This window comes from Euleptes europaea, chromosome 11 (assembly GCF_029931775.1).
Source record: "Euleptes europaea isolate rEulEur1 chromosome 11, rEulEur1.hap1, whole genome shotgun sequence".
NCBI classification, from domain to species: domain Eukaryota; kingdom Metazoa; phylum Chordata; class Lepidosauria; order Squamata; family Sphaerodactylidae; genus Euleptes; species Euleptes europaea.
In genome coordinates, this window is record NC_079322.1 from 72,929,088 (window position 1) to 72,952,274 (window position 23,187).

General features: G+C 44.0%; 1 protein-coding gene across 1 annotated transcript in view; it reads right to left on the minus strand.

Annotated features, from left to right (window-relative positions):
• The window catches only part of LOC130484228 (sodium channel protein type 5 subunit alpha-like), a 44,418-nt gene that overhangs the window by 16,544 nt on the left and 4,687 nt on the right, over positions 1-23,187 (minus strand). Inside the window, exons 4-12 of the mRNA XM_056857129.1 lie at positions 22,567-22,695; positions 20,850-20,944; positions 19,097-19,288; positions 13,529-13,725; positions 7,786-7,944; positions 6,404-6,796; positions 5,121-5,558; positions 2,103-2,302; positions 23-380 (exon numbers count right to left, since the gene is read on the minus strand). Coding sequence (XP_056713107.1) covers positions 23-380; positions 2,103-2,302; positions 5,121-5,558; positions 6,404-6,796; positions 7,786-7,944; positions 13,529-13,725; positions 19,097-19,288; positions 20,850-20,944; positions 22,567-22,695 — 2,161 coding nt within the window. The remainder of the gene's footprint in view (positions 1-22; positions 381-2,102; positions 2,303-5,120; positions 5,559-6,403; positions 6,797-7,785; positions 7,945-13,528; positions 13,726-19,096; positions 19,289-20,849; positions 20,945-22,566; positions 22,696-23,187) is intronic.

Consider the following 23,187-nt stretch of genomic DNA (forward strand, 5'->3'; position numbering starts at 1 on the left):
GGTGACTCTTTTCCAAATTTACCAGAAAGCCGTGAGAAGATAGGACCTGTATCACCCTGGAAGTGTGATCTAGTGCCTGTTCCCTGGTCCCCGAACAAATCAGTAGATCGTCGAGGTACGGGAACACCGTAATCCCCTCCTGACGAAGCAAGGCTACCAGCGTCACCAGGATTTTGGTGAAGACGCGGGGGGCGGAGTTCAACCCGAAGGGGAGGGCTTTGAACTGATAGTGCTTCCGATTGTAGCAGAAGCGGAGAAATCTGCGGTGGGACAGGTGGATGGGAACGTGGAGGTACGCTTCCTTCAGATCCAGGGAAGTGAAGTACTGGTCCAACTGAAGAGCGTCTAGAATGGAACGGAGCGTCTCCATGCGGAACTTTCTGTAATGTACGCTCCTGTTCAGATGTTTTAAATCTAAAATAGCTCTCCAGTCCCCATTTTTCTTGGGGACTGTAAAGAAAATTGAATATACCCCACTTCCCTGTTCGTTCTGAGGAACAGGCTCGATGGCCTGGATCTTGAGGAGATGTAATATTGCCTCCAAAGTTCTCTGGTGTTTCTCTGGTCTGATCGACCTTGGGGAATTTACAAATTTGTCCCGGGGTATTTTGGTAAATTCTATGCGGTAGCCCGATTGGATGATTTGAGACACCCAGGCATCCGTGTAAGAACTGTCCCACGCATTCTGGAAACGAAGTAGCCTGCCCCCTATCTCTCCGTGGTTGGCGTCACTGTTTTGGGGTCTTGGGGAATCTATCTCCCTTGGAATTGTTGAACTGCTGTTGTCCCTGGGGGGGGACGAAAAAACTTGCCACCCCCTCTACGAGAGGATCCTCTATAATTGTTGCTGTTACCCCAAGCCCCTCTCCTGTGGTCGGGTCTGAAGGGCGTGAGAGTGTGAGAAGATCTAAAGTTGGGATATGAGGTTGAAAATGAAGATCTCCCATCTCTCTTGTAAGATCTAGGTAACACCTTCTTTTTATCTTTATTTTCGACTAGAATTTTCTCTAGTCTCTCTCCAAAAAGTTTCCCCCCAATGAAGGGATAGGACATTGTTAGAGACTTAGTCTTTATTTCATTCTGCCAAGGGCGAATCCAAAGTGCCCGTCTGATGGCAACATTGGAAGAAGTGGCCCTGGCAGCGAAGGACATTGCATCCAAGGAGGCGTCAGCCATAAAGGCCGATGCCTTGAGGAGTCTATTAAGGCCTTCAGTTAACTTACGGTTATCTCCAGTGTACAACTGGATGATTTTTCTAAGCCAAACTATGGAGGCCCGTGCCATAATTGATGTTGCCGCCGAGGCCTGAATAGCCAGGGTGGAGGCCTCATGCACCTTTTTTGATAAGACTTCTGCTTTTCTATCTATGGGATCTCTAATGCTACCCATTCCATCCACTGCGGGGAGATCTGAGGAGTGGAGAGCTGCCACAGGGGCATCTATGAGTGGGAGCTTGAATAGCGCCATGGCCTGTGGAACCATGGTGTAGAGCTTTTTTATATTCGCTGAAAACTGCCTATTGGCAAGAGGCTTGTCAAATTCGGTTTGGACCTGAGTTTCAAAGAACTCAGGAAAAGGAATTTCCCATATCCGGGGTTTAGTACTGGGGGAAAACTCCTTGGTTCCCTTCTTTTTGGCCTTTGGTTTTGTATTTGATTCTGGGTCTGGATCCTCATTGAGGTCCAGAGCAATTAGGGCCTTATTTAGGAGAGATTGGAAATCCTCTGCTAGAAACAGGCGAGGATGCTGTTCTTCCAATAGTATAGGAGTGTCCTCGTCGGAGTCAAATTCTCCTTCCTCTCTAGTTTCTGAGTCAGAGGCCCCTGATAGATAGTCTTCAGAAGGTTGGTAGGATTGAGGCACCGGCTGAGATTTCAAGGCTGCCTTGGTGCGCCATTTGGAGCTTGCCTGGCCTTCTTGTTCCTCCCTCCCCTGGGGATTAGAGGAGCGAGACTGAGAAGGGTCAACGCCCTGCAATAAGGGGGCCACGGAGTCCCTAAAGGCATTCATCATCTGTGCCTGCCTGTCTAAGACCCCGTTAAAAAAATTTAACATCTCCCTCCTAGTCACCGGAGCTTCCTGCTCATCGCCACATACATTACCCCCAGTCATGGCAACGAAATCTGAAGAGGTGCCCTCCAAGGCCGAATTTCCCGGGGCCAGGCCCGCGGTTTGAGGCCGTTTTGGGCGCCATTTTGAAGCGGCTCCTCAGAGCGCGCTTTCTTCGCTGCGGCCGCCCCGTCGGGTCCGGGTGCCGCGCGGCCGCCGGCTCAGCCTGCAGAAAGGTCCCTGCGCCTCCACCCTGTTGAAACAACGAGGGCCGGGTCCGCATCTCCTTCGGACAGAAGGTCCGAATCGGAGTCCCTCTTGCCGTTCACCATCTTGTCCCAGGGACGAAGTGGAATCAGGAGAAAAGGGGGGGGGAGGATGGGTAGAGAGACCAGAACAGGGAGGACGCGAATGCGTCTAAAACGGCAGGAGGAGAGAAGAAAGAACAATAGAATGAAAGAGGGAAGAAATAGAAGAGAAAGGAAGAGACACAGGGTAAGGAGTCTTCTAAAGACGGAGCTCCAACTAAACGCTGCCACCCTATACAAGGCAGGACGGAAACTGGGTTTCCCGCCCAGGGAGACAGGAAGCTGCAGAAAAAATATTTGGTCCTGCCTCCCTGGGCACGTGACGAGAATACCCACGGATCAAGATGCCCTTCCACCCAGAACCGAGAAGAGTTGGTTTTTATATGTCGACTTTCTCTACCACTTAAGGCAGAATCAAACCAGCTTACAATCACCTTTCCTTCCCCTCTCCACAGCAGACACCCTGTGAGGTAGGTGGGGCGGAGAGAGCTCTAAGAGCTGTGACTAGCCCAAGGTTACCAAGGTGGCTTCATGTGTAGGAGTGGGGAAACAAATCCAGTTCACCAGATTAGCCTCCGCCGCTCGTGTGGAGGAGTGGGGAATCAAACCCAGTTCTCCGGATCAGAATCCACCGCTCCAAACAACCGCTCTTAACCACTAGGCTGGAATAACAGACTGTAGGAGTGCAAAACCATTACTGAGCAAGCGATAGACCTGTTAAACCATTTTTGTTTACTTTACCTTGTGGATGTCCAAAGACAAAGTACTGGAAGCTTCAGAAGACTGGCTTCTTGACTTTCTGTATTGTTCTCTCCTATGTCGCAGCTGGATCCCCCAGAAAAAAGTTTCCAACAAATAAGTAATTTTCTACGATGCAATATTTTGTTCTTAAACTTTGCATACAGACCATTTAATAAGCTAATGATTCTCAAGCCTGCCTTTTAGAAAAGGAGATTGAATAGGAAAGGAAATTGAACCCTTCAATAAAAGATGTAAACAAAACCAATACATCCCCAAATATTCAGCAATAGTCAACCAGTGCCCTGACCTGGATGGCCCAGGCTAGCCTCGTCAGATCTCAGAAGCTAAGCAGGGTCAGCCCTGGTTAGTATTTGGATGGGAGACCACCAAGGAATACCAGGGTTGCTATGCAGAGGAAGGCACTGGCAAACCACCTCTGTTAGTCTCTTGCCTTGAAAACCCCAAAAGGGGTTGCCATAAGTTGGCTGCGACTTGAAGGCACTTTACACACATACACAGTCAACCAGTAGTCAATATAGAGACATAATGCAATGGGAATTCATGGTGTTTCCTTATTGCTGGTGGCAAGTAAACCCTTTTGATTACTAAAGTTTTCTACACTGTACTATAATAATCTAAAGAAGTGTCCTGCTGGATCAGATCAACAGTGGCAACCAGATGTTACCAGGCGCTCATAAACTGCCCATGAGGGTGATGGCCTTCCCCTATTATTTATCCATGGCAGGGGTCCTCAACCTTTTCGAGCCTGTGGGCATCTTTGGGATTCTGACACAGTGCAGTGGACACTACAAAATGGCTGCCGCAGGAGGTGGAGCCAAGCACAAAATGGCTGCCAAAAATGGCTGCCTCAGGAGGCAAAGCCAGACACAAAATGGCTGCCACAGCTTACCTTCAGTCACACAGTGAAGATCCTTGTGCTATGGTGGCAGCTGTTGCTATAGCAACGTTTTTAAAAAACCTCCACAGCCAATCAATCAGAAGCCTTTCTAGGCAAAAGCCCCATCTGGCGCCACTTATTTTCTAAAAACACTTGGTGGGCACCAGGAATGGCATCGGGGGTGCCATGGTGCTCTCAGGCACCATGTCAGGGACCCCTGGTCCATGGCATCTGATATTCAGAAGTATACTGCCTCGGCATAGCTAATAACTGCTGCTAGACCTATCCTCCATGAATTCATAATTCTGTAGAAAAACCATCTAAGCTAGTACCAGCCATTTCTAATATATATTATATGATATTCCCTACTATTTATCTATTAATAGCGTTGCCAACCTCCAGGTGGTGGCAGGAGATCTCCTGCTATTACAACTGATCTCCAGCTGATAGAGATCAGTTCACCTGGAGAAAATGGCCGCTTTGGCCATTGGACTCTATGACATTGAAGTCCCTCCCCTCCCCAAACCCTGCCCTCCTCAGGCTCCGCCCCAAAAACCTCCCGCTGGTGGCGAAGAGGGACCTGGCAACCCTATCTATTAAAATACTCCTGACATTCTTGGGTACGCTGTTCCAAATTACCAGGGCTAAAGTTGAAGAAGCCCATGAGGAGGCACTAGTAGATTTAACCAGTTTCATATAGGAGATAGGAGAAAATGGGGAGACCAATGATGTTGCTACACAGTTATACCAAAAAGGCAGCACGTAGGCTCTATTAATAAAAATACTAAATATACTCACAATGCGTTGGTGTCCCTTTACTTATGCAAAACTAAATGCGTATACAAAGATATAAACAGAGTTACATGTTTATATCTTTGTATACGCATTAATTTTGCATAAGTAAAGGGACACCAACGCATTGTGAGTATATTTAGTACCTGGAGGTTGGCAACCCTAAGCTTAAATATTAAGCGGGATCAGCACCAGCACTGATCACTGCAGAACATTGCAGGAAAATCCTTTCATGCAGTGGACTTTCCTTCTCGGCTATCAAATAAAGGCTCCTAAGCAAGAGTTCCCTATACTAGCGTTCTAACAGATTTTTAAAAGTCTCAGTTTCATACCTGGTTCCTGTAGACCATTTTTGTGATCGTACATTCTTCCTTGTCGCTTAAAAACTCTTCTTCAGCAAGGGGGACACAGACACATTCGTTAGAGCCTGGCATAAAATCCTCCTGTTTCCCATCTAATGTTGACTTATCCCAATATCTGAAGATCTCGTTGTTGACACAGTTCTCTTGAATCTCCTTCATCTCAGTGGTGGGCTTCTTCTGGCTTGCATGGTGGATAGTAATAGTCACCTTATTCTGTTTCCTTCCTGTCTTCAGCTTTTGCATGGGTCCATTGCAACACGCCTCCCACAGCCAGTGCTGGACAACCTGCAGCCCGCTACGAATATGAGCAATGGCCAGCCGAAGGTGAGGATTCTCTCCATCTCCCTCAGCTGCCGCCGCGCTGCTACTAAAGGAACTCAGCAGCAAAGCAATAAAGAGGTTGAGGACCTGAGCAAAAAGCAATCGTTTCGAAAATGAGGAAATCGTAGCATTTGTAAAGTAGGACGTTTAAACACAGGTTCAGTGCTACGGAAACATTTTTTTCATACACCACAGTGTGTAGTGTTTATTTTTAATAAATGAAATTCAAAGGTAATGATGAAGAAATTTTATAAAACGATTACATCATAATTCTTTGCCAAGTAAGAATCAGATCAAAAGCTAAGAAAAATATTGATGGTATGCACAATAAGAATGCTTGTTTGATTCTGAGCTAGCTGCCTTTGAATTGTGAATACAAGTGTCAAAAGCCTTCTATGCAGGGACGTTTCTCTGTGGTCACCCCCGCTGACTGCTTCGGGGCTTCCTTTTGATTTTGCATGCCTATTCCACCCATCAGAGCTCTCCTCACTCTCCCCGTGCGTTTTACTCGTGTTTTCCAGATGCTGTTTTAGCCAGAATCTGGAAAATGCAGGCAAAACGCATGGGGAGAGAGAGAGGTGACTTCTGAAGGGCAGAAAAGGCCTGCATAATCAAAACGAAGCCCCGAAGCAGTTGGCCATGGCATCTGCAGTAGAACATTCATTATATATGCAGTAGGTCCCAGTTCAGTTCCTGGACTCTCCAGTTAAAAAGGATCTGGCAGTAGGTGACGTGAAAGACCTTTCTCTCCCTGAGACCCTGGAGAGCCGCTGCTGGTCTAAGTAGACAATGCTGACCTTGATGGACCAATGTCTGATTCAGTATAAGGCAGCTTCATGTGTGTGTGTTCATATGTGTATTCCGCTGCGTAAAATGCCTGTGAAGAAGCACCCATATGTCCCCCAGAACTATGAAAATCTTTGAAAACTCACCACTAGGTTTCCCACCACCAGGACCGTCATGAATAGAATGATACACCATCCTTCTTTCTTGGTTATTCGCATACAGTCCCACATGGTATTAATCCATTCTCCACACAGAATTCGGAATATAATAAGAAATGAATGGAAGAAGTCTTTCATGTGCCAACGTAATACACAAATTTTTCTCTCACTTGTACGGTTACAGCTTGGTACAATTTCACAATCATTATTCCCAGTTACATTGTAATAGTTCCCAAAACCCTGCATGCCAACCAAAGCAAAAATAAATATGGTGAAGATCAGAACGAGCGTGAGGTTGCCCAGCGGCCCCACTGATTTCAGCATGATCTTCATGAGTTTATCCAAGGCTGGCCAAAATTTGGATAACTTGAAGATTCTCAGCTGTTAAAAAAAGAGAGAGAAGAAAACAGCAACAGAAAAGGAGGAGTTAGATGCAGCTTTTTCAATATTACATGTATAAATTTAAAAACTGCAAGAAACTGGTCAGCAGATAAAACAGCTGTACTCTGATTCAGCCCTGATCATGCAAAATTACAGCAGAATGTGAATTTACAATAAGATTAAATATAGTGGCAAAGTTTGGCACTAATATTAATAATAATGATAATAATTGCACGCCACCAATTTGCAACTATCTCTTAATGGCCCCATGACCATGGGGTTCAGAACTAGGGGGTTTAAATTAGGACTTCTACAACAATGTAAGTTTCATTAGGAGTCAATCCAAACCCCAAAATTAGGCCTGGCTCATAACATATCCTTCAAGACTACAGTCAGCTAGCTTTCCCTGCTAGAGCAATTCACATCTGAAGAGATACCGAAAATTACTACAGAAATTACTCCTAAACCTGTTCAGAAGCATCCAGTCCTTCAGGAAGAAGGTCCTCTCTGCTGTTGGTTCCCTTCCCCCTCACAAGAATAAATATGCTTGGTAGAATTCTGGGGACATGGCTACGCCTTATAGTCCAGTCCCACCTTCTGCCAGTGGGTTTAGTGGTTAAGAGAACCAGCGTGATGCAGTGGTTAAGAGCGGCAGACTCTAATCTGGAGAACCAGGTTTGATTCCCCACTCCTCCACATGAAGCCTGCTGGGTGACCTTGGGCTAGTCACAGTTCTCTCAGGACTCTCTCAGCCCCACCTACTCACAAGGTGCCTGTTGTGGGGAGAGGAAGGGAATATGATTGTAAGCCACTTTGAGACTCCTTAAGGTAGAAAAAAGCAGGGTATAAAAACCAACTCTTCCTCACCAATTCATTTTTGCCACATACACAAAGATCACCCAAACAAAATAACTTCGGGGAAAGCAGCCTCAGAAATTTCATATGGAATATTTATATTTACTATAATAATGAAAAAATATATTCATTACCAGTCTGAAAAATGCAAGTGGTATTCCGGTTGCCCAGCTTACTATGCCTACGATAACGATTAAGAAGTCAAAAATGTTCCAAGCCCTCTGAAAATAGTAGTATGGGTTAAGGGCAATGATTTTGAAGATCATTTCTATTATAAAAATGCTGGTGAAAACCTGCGAGATAAATTAAGACAGCACAGAAACAAGAATGTAGGAGACAGTAAATAACAGAAAACTGCGCAGTTATAGCAGCTGTGAATGTTACTGAAGGACTATAAAACGTCTTTTTGTACCGAGTATTCCAGAGGGGTCAGTACAGCTAGTAAGGTGGACAGGTCAGTTTCCTCTACATCCTTTTTTGTCTCTTCCACTGCTTTTGTCTCTTTGCTTATCCAGACTGCAACTTAGGCCATTTATGCTTGGTAATTAGCAGCGCGTTCCAGGCTTAAGTGCCCCACATATTTTTTTGAGTTTTGCACGCTGAACTGTCATTCAGGAAGTGACTGCGAAGCCGGCACATACCTGCTTCGCATTTCTTAGGAGCCCCTTTAACATGATCTTTTCAGTTTGCTCCGCCTCGGGCGCGAAGAATCCCCTCAAAGAAGCATGCAAAATCATAGCTGTGCATTAGCTATGCAACCTGCAATGCTAATGGCTATGCAAACAAAGAAACGAAGGAGCAGATAAGCGGGGTGGGGTGGAATTTCTCCTTTTGCGGTGGGACCGTGAATAGGCTTTTTAAAGGTCGCATTTTAAAAAAGAGCTTTGAATGAGTATCAAAATTGACCCTGCATAAATGGCCTATGAAACTTCCTGCCTTCTGGCTGACTTTCTTTCTGCTCCTTTGTCTAACCTGGACTAGGGCAAGATGTAATCTATCATTCTCCATCCTGCTCTAGATAGATAGCTAGAATGCCTACTATTCCATCCTATGATAGTATGGTGCTCCTTAACAATGAAGCACATTCATTCCTTTTCTAAAGCGACAAGCCATAGCAGCCTCCCCTCCCATTGTGCAAACCAGCTCTGAGTTAACAGAGGCCCTTATGCGTTGCACTTATTATTGATATTCATTGCTGCTACTTAGGGTTGCCTGGTCCCTCTTCGCCACCAGCGGAAGGTTTTTGGGGCGGAGCCTGAGGAGGGTGGGGTTTGGGGAGGGGAGGGACTTCAATGTCCTAGAGCCCAATTGCCAAAGCGGCCATTTTTTCCAGGGGAGCCGATCTCTATCGGTTGGAAATCAGTTGTAATAGCAGGAGATCTCCAGCTAGTCCCTGAACGTTGGTGACCCTACTGCTACTCCAGGATCAAATTTGTATATGAACTGTGCTTCTCTATCCACGGTTCTGCTGCACTACCTTGTACCTAAGAAACATTCCTCATCTGGAAGGAACGTAGGAACCAAGCAATTCCCCACCACATTTTGAAGTGACTTGTACCTAACAGCTCTGGCTATAAAATGTTTTTTTTTTTTTAATCTCATCTGATTTCTGTCTTGTCCCCTCCCTGCCGCAGTGTGGCTTGGGGAGGCTGTGTGCCCATTAAGAATGTGTGCAGCTGCAGTTTGGACCAATTGTAATTTCCAGAGCAGTCTCAAGGGCAGCCCTGCATAGAGCACATTATAGTAGTCTAGTCTGGAGGTGACAGTTGCAGGGATTACTGAGGCTAGATCAGAGTGGGACAGGGGGTTAATTGCCGGGCACGATGAAGGTGGAAAAATGCTGCCCAGACAACATTTGAAACCAGGGTCTCTAACGTAAGGGAGGCATCTAAAATAACTCCCAAACTCCTGTCAGGGGTAGAAAGAACTAATTGCACAGCATCATGAGATGGGAGCTGACTCCCCTGATCCAGCCCAGGCAAAGGACCTTTGCCTTTACTGGAATCAGTTTCAGCCGAGTCTGTTTTAACCACCTCACCACGGGCCCCAGGTGCTCAGCCAGGGTATCGGGGATGGGCGTGCGGCATCTTTTCATCACACATTCCTTTAATTTTATTGAATAAGGGTCTTCATCCACCATTTGACCAAGTAAATAAGAAAGCTGCCAGTAGTGTCATGTGAATCAGAACCCATGAGAAATGTCCATAATCAGGCTTGGCAATTTTCATTTGAAACTTTTGAGAACGTAAGAAAGGCCCTGCTGGATCAGACCCAGGCCCATCAAGTCCAGCAGTCTGTCCACACAGTGGCCAACCAGGTGCCTCTAGGAAGCCCACAAACAAGACAACTGCAGCAGCATTGTCCTGCCTGTGCTCTACAGCAGCTAATGTAATAGGCATGCTCCTCTGATACATAAAGGATAGGTATGCATCATGACCACTATTCACAAGAAAAACGCTGCTGGATTAGACCAAGGCCCATCAAGTCCAGCAGTCTGTTCACACAGTGGCCAACCAGGTGCCTCTAGGAAGCCCACAAACAAGACAACTGCAGCAGCATTGTCCTGCCTGTGCTCTACAGCACCTAATATAATAGGCATGCTCATGTGATATAAGAACATAAGAAAGGCCATGCTGGATCAGACCAAAGTCCGTCAAGTATTGTTTTTATGAAAAAAAAGTATTGTTTTTATGTTCTTTTCTTTAACCTGATAGTCACTTTGCTACGTGGATGCTTGATTTCAAGTAGGATTGTGAAATCTCTAGGTACAAAATACACTTTAAAAGCATTAAAATCATCCCAGAGTCAAACAGTAAACATGACAAATTTTGGTATGCAGTTAAATATGGTGTTGACTTACGTAGTTTGCATATCTAACTTGGTCTGGACATAAGACTGTACGCTCTAAAGCCATTATTATGGTATTCACTATAATACACAGTGTGATAAAGATTTCAGTAAAAGGATTCATGATTATTTTCTTCACCATTTCCTTTATGCGCAACCAGAGTGGACTACATTGCCAAATTAGATACTTTTGTGCAGCACGTTTCAATCCTGGAGGGATTTCAATCTTTGACTCTTCCCATTCTAAACAACAGGAACACAATTATAGGTACATTTGTTAATTTGTGTGGTTAGATAATAATTTCAACACTGGCAATTTTTTAATCATATACATGCATGCAGCTTGAAAGTATCTGCCACAACCCTCAGGAAAATTCAACAACATATACAAGCCATTCCTTATCGTCTCTGTCCAGGTAAGAATAAACAATATCTCAGAAAGAGATATAACAACTGATAACTATCTGATGAAGGGAGCTTTGAGTCTTGAAAGCTTATACCTCGAAAATCTCGTTGGTCTCGAAAGTCCTACTGGGCTTGATCTAGCTATACTGCACAGGTTTTTTTTTTAAAAAAAATTCAAAACCTGTACTACAGTGAAGCATCTTATGTAGTATGACAGGAAACACAGCATTTGATATATTGTCTTGACTTTAAAAACAATGGAACTCTCCAGCCAGCATGGTATAGTGGTTAAGAGGGGTGGTTTGGAGCGGTGGACTCTGATCTGGAGAACCGGGTTTGATTCCCCACTCCTCCACATGAGCGGCGGAGGCTAATCTGGTGAACTGGGTTTGGTTTCCCCACTCCTTCACATGAAGCCAGCTGGGTGACCTTGGGCTAGTCACAGCTCTGTTAGAGCTCTCTCAGCCTCATCCACCTCACATGGAGTCTGTTGTAGGGAGGGGAAGGTGATTGTAAGCCGGTTTGAGTCTCCCTTAAGTGGTAGAGAAAGTCGGCATATAAAAACCAACTCTTCTTCTTCTTCTTCCTAAGAGTACTGTACACTGTGGATTTCAGAATGAATTCACCACTGAATAAGCAAAATCAGGTTGTTTACAGAAGAAGGGAGAAACAAGTTTGGCAGACCCTTTTGGCTATCACTGAAGTACCTATATAATATGTGGACAACTTTTTCTCTGAGATTATACCATTGCTTTGGTTCAGAGAGATGGGTGTTAATTAGCCATATTAGTTATTCACCGTCTGGATCCAATCCAAAGATTTTTGAGGACATGAGCCAGATGTGCCAGTTATGCTCACCTTGTATACAATAACAATTCTTAAAAAGAATGCCAATCTGGATAATTTCCTTTTTTTACAATCTAACTAAACAAACTGAGGGACTTACCCATACTTTTGCTAAGGACGTTTGCTGCGCTTGTTAACTTTTGTCTTTGAAATGGATCATTACCTATGTCAGCTGATAGGTGATAAGACATTAATAGTTCCTTCTTTGGAAGTAAAAAAAAAAACAATTTAAAAGTGAATGTTTGAAGTGACACTATTTATTTACACAATCCCCCATGAGCAAATATAGGAGCAGAGAGAAAAATGAGCCCCTTATAGAGATCTAACAAGAAAACTGGTTAATGCCACAAACTTCTTTTCAAAATAACTAGCAGCAGAATTCAGTGCATTTCAGTATATTTCCAATGTAGCAGAACTGCTAGGAGGCAGGACATGGATCCCAAGGTCCACTTGCATGAGCCAAAGCGCTGCCATTTGTGTCTGAATTCTCCCCCCGCCCCTTACCTGTAACTAACCAAAAAGCTACATCTGCAAGTTTTGGGACCTACTAGAACAACATGGGGGTGGTAGTATCAAAATTTATTACCCTTCCTTTCCCAACCATGCATTAGCAAACCTTCTGCTACTCATCCAAGTGGCACAGATGCCAGTGCAGGGGCAACATGCTGGCGCTGGGAAGCCATGGAGCTGTGATGGCCTCCACCACTGTCCCTGCCACGTAGGGTTGCCAGGTCCCTCTTCGCCACCAGCAGGAGGTTTGTGGGACGGAGCCTGAGGAGGGAGAGGTTTGGGGAGGGGAGGGACTTCAATGCCAGAGTCCAATTGCCAAAGCAGACATTTTCTCCAGGTGAACTGATCTCTATCACCTGGAGATCATTTGTAATAGGAGGAGATCTCCAGCTAGTACCTGGAGGTTGGCAACCCTACTGCCACGCCAGCAGGGAAATCCCAGAAGGGAAATCCCATTCTGTGGGGCTCCATGTGTTCTGGGATCGTGCGACTGAATACATGTGGAGCCTGACAGCAGGACAAAAAGACCTCTCCTGTGACTGGTTCCACCTGGGAAAACAGCATGGGAGGGAAAGCTGAAGCCCCTCTTCCCTCTGTGCTGCATTAAATTTCTGATTGGCTGGCCTGCGCATGAGCAGTCCCAATGCGGGACTGCACAGAAGACTGAAGATGAATATTTATTCCCAGAGGGAACTGTGTTCTCCTCCCTTGAAAGTTCTCCTAAAATTTTCTTCTGGCAGTTTTGAGATTGGATATACACTAAATACATATCAAATATTTATACAAATATGTTATACTTGATGCCAACATTTGACATCCAGTGGTTTCTGATGAGATGTGAAAATTAATTTATTGGACAATATTGTTCAGAATTTGGTCTGCCATAGCATTTAGTATTTGACAGAAGGCATTAAGAAGCTTTCAGACACAGAACATTGTTATGCAATTGACATGATATAGATTTCAAGGACTATAAAAGTAACTGAATTTACAAATGCTGACCTTTACAGAAATTTTATGCCACCATTTAATCAACAATGCAATGTACCTTTAAACAAGTGATAAAACCAGAACAATGGAATTCTGATAAAATGTAAATATGGCAAACCTTTTTTGTGGAATTCTGATAAATGCTGAATTTTTAGTTTTTGCATCTCTAAAAATAAAAATTTAGTACAAATGAAGCCTGATATTTAGTGAAAAATACTGATCCATTTTCCTCTTCCTTCTAAGTGTTGTATTTAAAGCCTAGGGCTTCCTAAAACTTACCAGCTCCTTTTGATTTTTATCAGGCGTTGAATAAAACATAGTTTCATCTTCCCCGTATGTTTTGGGCTTCTTCTTTTTGAATTTCTTCTTCCTCTTGCTTTTTCTTTCCTTTTCATTGGATTCTACATCTGGCATTTCCATGTTTTCACCAGGGGATAACTTGGGCCTTTGGGCAGCTGATTCCTGAAACAAACAGTCTACGTGTAAGAGCATGGGTAAGTACCTTATTGGAAAGGAATGCCTGTTCTCCAGTATAGGAGGGCAGAAAGATTGGAGAGAGGCAGTTTTCAAGGCTCAGCTTATCAGTTTTGCCCAAATTACAGAGCAGATATTTTCCAGTCATTATAAACAATGGGCTATGGTAAATTTATATTAAAATGTGAACCTTATTAAGCAATTTGTCACTGTCTGAGCTACAGTGTACACCAAAGAATCCCCAAAGTGCCTTTGGTTTCCTTTTAAAGTACATGAATCCTGATAAGACTGAGGTGGCATTGGTTGATAAAGCAGCCTTGACTACTTCTTAAAGTCTTTTGTTCCTCAAACAAAATCTTATTTAAAGGGCATTATGGCCCTGAATTTGCTTTTGTTGGCCTCGTTTGGACAATCCTTCCAGTTTCTGAAAGAAGCCTTTTTTCTCTCTAATAGCTTCCTTCACCTTATCCGTTAGCCATGGTGGTGACCTCTTGGACTTAATACCCCCTTTCCTGACCTGCTGTATACAATCCAGCCAAGCCTCCAGTATTGTGGACTTGAGTAACCCCCAAGCCTTTTCCAGAGACGTAACCCTCCTAACTCTTCTTTTCCACTTCCTTTTTACCAGGTTTCTCATTTTAGAGAAGTTCCCTCTTTTAAAGTCAAATGTAATTGTGTGAAATTTCCCAGGCACTTTTCCACATACACATAAATAAAATCTGATGCCATTGGGGTCACTGTTGCCAATTTGCTCAACCACATCCACATCCCTCACTAAGGCGCTGGCAGCACCGCAGAGTATTAAGTCCAGGACTGCCTCCCCTCTAGTTGGGTTAGGGTTGCCATGTCCCTCTTTGCTATTGGCGGGAGATTTGTGGGGCGGAGCCTGAGGAGGGAAGGGTTTGGGAGGGGAGGGACTTAAATGCCATAGAATCCAATGGCCAAAGTGGCCATTTTCGCCAGGTGAACTGATCTCTATTGGCCGGAGATCAGTTGTAATAGCAGGAGATCTTCTGCTATTACCTGGAGGTTGGCACAGGAGCGAAGAAATATATACTTACAGTGCAAAGACTTGTATTAGTTGCTACATAAATCTATAGTAACCAACACTGTAAACAGACTAACATATAATCTATACAACCAAACTATCCTAGTGAGTGTCACATTCCTCAATGGAAAAAGTCTCTATATGGACATGAATAATTCAAACATCATGTGAAGTGGTTCAACAAAGAAGTCCACACTGCTTAAAGCCGGAGACAGGAGGGGATACGGCCATTTCGAATTCTTCACACAAGTTCTTCCTCAGTCCCTCTTGCAATCAATATTTATTCATAATGTTCAGTCAAGTGACTAGTTCCCTATGTGGAACTAGCTGACTATCTTGAATTAATGAATGGCAGTCATGAGATATTGAAGCTGGAATTTTATAAATGGTGAATGAACTTCTACAGACCTGTTCTTTCTTTAGTATTTCTTTTGCTTCCTGAAGTAACAATTCCCTCGCCTTTGTATAGGCAGCTGTTGCTTTGTGTTGTTCTTCATATGCCATTATCACGACAGCCAAGATTAAATTGAAGAGGTAAAAGGAGCACATAAAGATGACCAACACAAAAAAGATGCTGAAGCTTTTCCCTGATGATCTGATAACCTGTAAAAAACAACAACAAATAATTGACCTGGGCAGACCCTCATAGGTTTACTTTATTTATTTATTTTTATTTTGCACAGTTTCATATTGTAGCCTCTCCTCTATGGTCTCAGAGCAGTTTACAGAGGACAGAGAGAAAGTAGAAAGGCTCAATGCCTATTTTGCCTCCGTTTTTTCCCTGAAGAAGAGAATGAGGTCATGTAGAGATGGCAGCAGGCAAGGAATGGCGTCCAGGCTGCTGGTTGACATGGACAGAGAGGTTGTTGAGAGGAACCTGCCTGGTTGCACTGGATGACTACGAATCCCCCAGGCCAGATGGTGTGCACCCGAGAGAGCTCAAAGAACTTTCCAGAGAGCTTGCAGAGCCTTTGTCCATCACCTTCCAGATTCCTGGAAGATGGGAGAAGTGCCACAAGACTGGAGGAGGTCAAATGTTATCCCACTTTACAAAAAAGGAAGGAGGGGAGACCCAGGAAACTACAGGCCAGTCGGTCTGACCTTTGTCCCAGGGAAGATACTGGAGCAGATGTTAAAGGGATCAATCTGTGAGCACCTGAAGGACTACTTGGTGATCTGGGGAAGTCAGCACGGATTATTAGGACCTTTGAGAGTTTGATTGACTTTTAGATAGGGGCTCCCTAGTGATAGTAAACGGAATTATGTGAACTTATCTAACAGGAATAATGTAGTAAATACTCAGATTTTACAGACTGCCAGACATATTCAATTATTGATGGTAAGAAATGTATCACAGGATATGAAGGAAATATGAAACACATTTTCACCATCACAGCTTTAAAAAGTTGTAATCAATGAGTAAAAGACTGCCGAAACAAAACAAATATCTCATGTTTTACCTGACGATATAGAACTTCCCAGCTATCTTGTGTCATCAGTCGGAACAAAGACAGAAATGCCCATCCAAAATGATCAAAACTTGTGTATCCATAGTTTGGATTATCTCCAGTTTTACTGCAGAAGTAGTCTCTTGGACATGTGCTTTCACTAACAACAGATCAGACAATATGTTACTGATAGCTTTCAAGGAAAAGAGATTTATCTGACTGCTTACCTCACATCCAAATTACAGACAATTTGAACATTCATAACCCTCTGAAGCATATTTTGAACAGCTAAATTTTGTTTCTATTTGAACAGAAAAACAGAGTAGAGAAGTATTAATTCATTCACGCTGCTGTTTAGGGTTGCCAGTTTTTTTACTGGGAATGTTGGTCCCAAACCATATAGGGCTTTAAAGATCAACACCAGTACCTTTTTAGTAAACAACAGACTGAAGTTCAGCTGAGGAGAAGGAGAAGAAGAAGGTTGGAGAAGGAGAAGAAGGAGAAGAAGAAGAGTTGGTTTTGATATGCCAACTTTCTCTACCACTTAAGGCAGAATCAAACCAGCTTCCCCTTCCCCTCCCTACAACAGACACCCTATGAGGTAGGTGAGACTGAGAGAGTGTGTCTGGCCCAAGGTCACCCAGCAGGCTTTGTGTGGAGAAGTGGGGAAACAAATCCAGTTCACCAGATTAGCCTCCGCCGCACACGTGGAGGAGCGGGGAATTGAACCCAGTTCTCCAGATCAGAGTCCACCGCTCCAAACTGCCATAAACCCTGAAGAAGACATTGAAGAATGATATGAGTTAAAGGGTGGAAGGTTCTAGATGGTAGCTTAGAGGTTGTTTACATGGTGGAAGGAGGATGGAGCTTTAGGAATAAAATCCCCATGAGGCTTGTTGTTATAGGAATGTAATAGATAAGAAAGGAAGAATAGCCATTCTAGCTATCTGTCTAGGCTAGGATGGAGAGAGATTGCAGCAAGTACATCTTGCCCTCATAAGGTTTATACAGGGAAACAGTAACAGATAGAATAAGGTAGAAGGAAGGCAGTCCTTAATAGAAGCAATCCGTGTAAACAAAGGAACAAACAGCAGAGCAGACAAGAGGAAGGATACATAGGAAACTGAACTATCTAGCTCTGAAGTGCTGGGGTGCTCAGTACAGAGACATGAAAACAACCTAACTGTAGAGTAGACTGGACCTGGTTTGTTACTCTCCACATTAGCTGGATACAGACTCGGCTAATTTGGTTAGTCCTTCCTGCAGTAAGTGGGAGGAGTAATTTGACCTCAAATCTCTACTCCACTGGCAAGAAAGAGCAAACTGCATAAGTGTGCAGAACAAGAAATGGCCATTGGCCAAGAGCCTTACAGTATCATTGATCACGCTTACTTGGAATCTGAGAGATTATAACACAACAGTGGATCACAAGAGTAATTCATTAAGTAGTATGTTACATTCCCTGGAAGAAAAATAAGAAAAGTTATTTCAAATGCTTTAAGGTAGTCAGTCACAATTCTCAACTGGACACAGTTTTACCATAAAGAACAATTTATTATGCTGTGGTTTCTCAAATGAAAGGTCTTATTTAAGGCATTTGCAGGTCCATCTCATTCAAATATAAAGTGGAAGGCTGAGAGGTCAACTTTCAGTAAAGGGAAAACGTAGGTGAGGAACATTTCTCCTTGTCCGTGCCTTACTGCCCTGCAGAAGGTTGCTCCAGCTACTTTTCTCTATTCCAAGCTGCAATACTAGAAGTGTGTGGGGAAGGCAGCATGGTACTTGGAACAAGGGACTGAGAGGGGACAAAGTATGGGAGATGGGAAGGTTCGGCAACTCTGTTTCCAGTGTGTTGGTTTTATTTGCAAGTAAGATCTCCTGCCTTCTATGCAAATGGAACAGGCATACACCCAAAAATGTGTCCGCCAGTGACACATCAGGTTTGACCCTTAGACTACAAATGAAGATTTGGCTCACCAAAAATGCTTTTTTGGAGTAGATTGTCTCATGAAAATGTGATTACTGAAATTCTCCAAAAGGGCTTATAAACTGGTATGACATGTCACAAAGTTTTGCTTTGCATATTTTGACTTGAGCCAGATGAGATAATAGCTTTCTTGCCAGATCAGACCAGCGCTCCATCTAGTCCTACATTCCATCTCAGACAGTGGCCAAACATTTACCCAGCAGGGCCAACAAAAAAGGCATACCTGGCAGGCCATGTATTTGCCCATGTTGTTGCCTCTTAGGGCTGGTATCCAGAGGTTTGCTGCCTCTGAATGAGGAGGTTCCCTTTAGTTTTCACAGCTTACCACCCTGCAGAAGGACTTCTCCTTTCAAAGTCAACCATGATTATGGCAACCACTGCATCCTCTGGCAGTGAATTCTACAATGTAATTACTCATGAAATGAAGAAGTTCTTATTTTTGTCTGTCTATTGTCAGTCAGTGCCCCCAAATTCTAGTATTATGGGAAAGGGAGAAAAAGCTCTCTATCCACTTCCTTCAATCCATGCATCATTTTATAAATCTCACTATATCATGAAAAAAGGCTGTTTTCCTCCCACTGGAAGCTCTGGGGGATGGACCTGGGCACCTTCTTTGGGGGACATAAAATTGCCCCCACCCCACCCCGCCCCAATCTTTACCAAACTTGGGGGTTCTTCTGTGGAATGTGGATTCTCTGCAAGTTTTGTGAAAATGTTATGACTGCCAGCTGCCTTTACTGGAAAGGCAGGTTAGAAATCTTCTAAATAAATAATAACAGTAATTGGGGTCTGTAAAGTAAAATATTGGCACTAATAGCTACAATGTGGTAAAATTGTCGATAACAGTATATATTTTATTTAAGATGGGGGAGGGTGTCCACACAATTTACCTGCAACACAGTTGTTAGTTTTTGTGATTATCTCTTCAGACTTATTTATGGGGACACATTTATTTTTTAAGTTGCCCATGAAGAGTTGGAGGCCGACCAAGGCGAAGACACTCAAGCAGAAAACTGTCAGGAGCATCACGTTTGCTAGTTTCTTGATAGATTGAAAGAGCGAATCTACAATGACTTTCAGGCCTACAAAGAGGAAAAAATGATGTAGACTGCTACTGGGGGACAAAAGCAACAGCCTGCTCTGATTACATTTCTCACTTTTACTGTCGAAGAAGAGTTGGTTTTCATATGCCGACTTTCTCTATCACTTAAGGGAGACTCAAACTGGCTTCCAATTTCCTTCCCTTCCCCTCCCCACAACAGACACCCTGTGAAGTAGGTGGGGCTGAGAGAGCTCTAACAGAGCTGTGACTAGCCCAAGGTCACCCAACTGGCTTCATGTGTAGGAGTGGGGAAACAAATCCAGTTCACCAGATTAGCCTCCGCCACTCAAGTGGAGGAGTGGGGAATCGGTTCTCCAGATCGGAATCCACCACTCTTAACCACTACACCATGCTGGCTAAGGCAATCCAAAAACCTGACAACTGTAATGAGTTCTGAGGAGAGGGTTGCTTTTCCAGGGTGCAGCTAGGCCTTAACGCGACGGCTTGCTTTCTCACAGCCAAGACCACTTTCTTGTAGGTCTTCCATGCTTGGAATTAGCTTCCTCTAGCCCTCTGCTGCTATTTAAAGTATTGACTTTAACCCATAAGCATTAGATAATTTGGAGGCTATATCCTTAGATCTAGATCACTGAGTGTATGATGACTGATTCTTGCCCCTCAGCTTGCGATAGTAGCTCTCTGGTCATAGCGGTTTGATTAATCTAGGTTTCCGGAATCCCACACTTTCCCCCTTATAAAAATACGCATAGGCTGCTTTCACATGATCATAATTACATTGTGGACTTGTGAGGGGATTCTCCATTTGTTCCTCCCTACACCCCTTTGTATGCTAATTGTATGCTTTTGCACAAGTTGTTTTGTATTTTAGTATGTTTTAAACAGCATACACCGCTGCTAACATTTTATTTGAAAATTCTTCTTAAATTTGAAACAAACAAACTCTTAGCTTTAAGAAAGTAGATAGTTAATTTGATACTGCTTATTCTTGACCAGAGCCTCAGTGTAAGCAGGTCACATGGACAAGGAAGTTATATCTAATTGTTATAAAAGCTTACACAGCATGCTTGAAGACCAGGTGAACCATAGAAATTTAAGAAACTTGGTCACATGAACACATGAAACTGACTTATACTGAATCAGACCCTTGGTCCATCAAAGTCAGTATTGTCTACTCGGACCAGCAGCAGCTCTCCAGGGTCTCAGGCAGAGGTCTTTCACATCACCTACTTGCCTCGTCCCTTTAACTGGAGATGCCAGGGATTGAACCTGGGCCCTTCTGCATGCCAAGCAGATGCTCTACCACTGAGCCACAGCTCCTCCCCTTGTAAAAAATCCCTCTCTCCCAACTTTCACCAGAACTGACAACTGATACATTCATTGTAGGGTAAGACATACAGCCTTCATTTTTCATGGGTTGAGTGGTTTAATCAAAACAAGCTTACAAATTATGGTGTTTGTAAATCAAGGAATTCAGATTTAAACAGAGGAAATCAAGAGGTTTGATCTGAGAAGGTGCTCCAGATACTTGCTAGCGGCAATAAATAAGCAAAATAGATAGACAACAACAACCAGTTTCTTACCCGGCAAAACAGAAATGGCTTTAAAAGTTCTCAGAACCTTGAAAATGCGAAGAGCTGAAATGCTGCCCAGTTTAACACTGCACAAGGCTACATATCTGCAAATGAGGAAAAAAGCAAAACAAAGCAAAGATTCCGCACAGAACTAGAATGCTAAAATATTTTTAAAGACTAATTACAGCTAGTATTCCATTTGTGTACATAAGCTCTTGCCTGCTCTGGAAAATTTTCAAAGAGAGTCTGAAGCTTAACTCAAATTATTCTGCCATGTGGATTTATTTCAGACAGACTGGTTATCTCACACCATGTATAAATTTTTTTGGTTTGATTCACTAGGAGATCAAAATGGTTAGGGTACTTCCAAACAGTTAAGAACTGCTGACATAAACCGAAGATGTCGTTCACATGCAACATTAGGCTCCCTGAATTCTAGACAAGTCTAAGACAACCATTTTTACACCGTTCATCCAAAAGTCATGACATGAAGGGAGAAATCCTAAACAGGTCTACTCAGAAGTATGTCCCATATCATTCAGTGGGGCTTACTCCCAGGAAAGTGGCCTTGGCATTTCAGCTGAAGTTTCTGTCATAATAGCAGCTAGTACTCTACGATGAGACAAGGCCTCTTATGGAAGGTAAGAGACTATATTTATAGGCAGCCTCCTCAGAGGCTTCAAGAAGAAGAACAGGAAGAGGAAGAGGAAAAAGAAGAAGAAGAGTTGGTTTTTATATGCTGACTTTCTTTACCACTCAAGGAAGAATCAAACCGGATTACAATCACCTTCCCTTCCCCCCCCACAACAGACACCCTGTGAGGTAGGTGAGACTGAGAGAGCTGTGACTAGCCCAAGATCACCCAGCTGGCTTCATGGGGAGGAGTGGGGACACAAATCCAGTTCACCAGAATAGCCTCCACCACTCATGTGGAGGAATGGGGAATCAAACCCGGTTCTCCAGATCAGAGTCCATTGCTCCAAACCACCGCTCTTAACCACTAAAACCACACTGGTATCCAGAGGTTAACAAACAAATAACACAAAAATTCCTCCCATTGCAATCAACAGGGCTGTGCCACCAAAAAAAGGTGGTGCAGCAACGCCACAGCGCAACCAGGCGTTCCCAAGGTGAAAGGGGTTGTGAAGCTGTCTAAAGGCAGCTCTACCCCCCAGGAACGCCCACGGGATGCCCCCTAGGGTTGCCAGGTCCCTCTTCGCTATTGGCGGGAGGTTTTTTGGGTGGAGCCTGAGGAGGGTGGGGTTTGGGGAGGGGAGGGACTTCAATGCCATAGAGTCCAATTGCCAAAGCAGCCATTTTCTCCAGGTGAACTGATCTCTATCGCCAGGAGATCAGTTGTAATAGCAGGAGATCTTTTGCTATTACCTGGAGGTTGGCAACCCTAATGCCCCCCCCCACACCGGCGCAGGCTTTCCCTTCCAGGAATTCCCTGCCATTGTGGCTGCGCTGGAGGCGGGGGCCGGCACAGCTCCACAGCTCCCCAATGCCGGCGTGTTTGCCCCCAGGACAGCGTATGTGCCCCTTATCCTGGGTTAAAGGGGCACTTATATCAGCACAGGGTCACGCTGGCTTCTAAGGAGCTTCAGCTCCTCCCTTCAGGATGGCAGCCTTAAGTGCTCAACAGGGGAGACAATCCCTGCATTCTAGACTACCTTTCTACCTCAAGGGTGACTCTAACTTGCAAAGAAGGAACCCTGAAACATACGTCATAATTAAAACAAAAAGATCCAGGCAGTTCCACGGGTCTCGAAGATAGGTGAATTCTTTCCAGAAAAATCCTCTCGCCACCACTTTTATTGCAAATTCAACAGTATAAGTGATGGCAAAAAAAATCCTAAAAACAAAGAGACAAGAAAAGCAAAAGCCATTAGGAGTAAATAACAACCTGCTTGTTTCTCAAACAAAAGCCGAGGAAAACCAAGGAGTCTTACAGGGTGAGGTGGGGAAGAGGTATCCTTTATATTATTATTTATCTAACACAGTAGCCCCGTGGCACAGAGTGGGAAGCTCCAGTACTGCAGTCCAAGCTCTGCTCACAACCTGAGTTTGATCCCAGTGGAAGTTGGTTTCAGGTAGCTGGCTCAAGGCTGAAGGACAGCTCATTCCTGAGCTTTGTGGCGGCCGGGGACAGCACCACCACACCGCATCCAAAGAGGTTTTTTGGCCAGCCTTTTAAAACATTTTTTGGGGAAATGGGGCATTTTCCCCCATTGAAAAAGTGAGGCTGTCCCAGGAAAAACATGGCGCAGAAACACTGTTGGTGGAGGGGACCTTCCCAGGCTGGAGGGATTTCATGTTGATATTATGTTGTATATGTTTGTTTGTT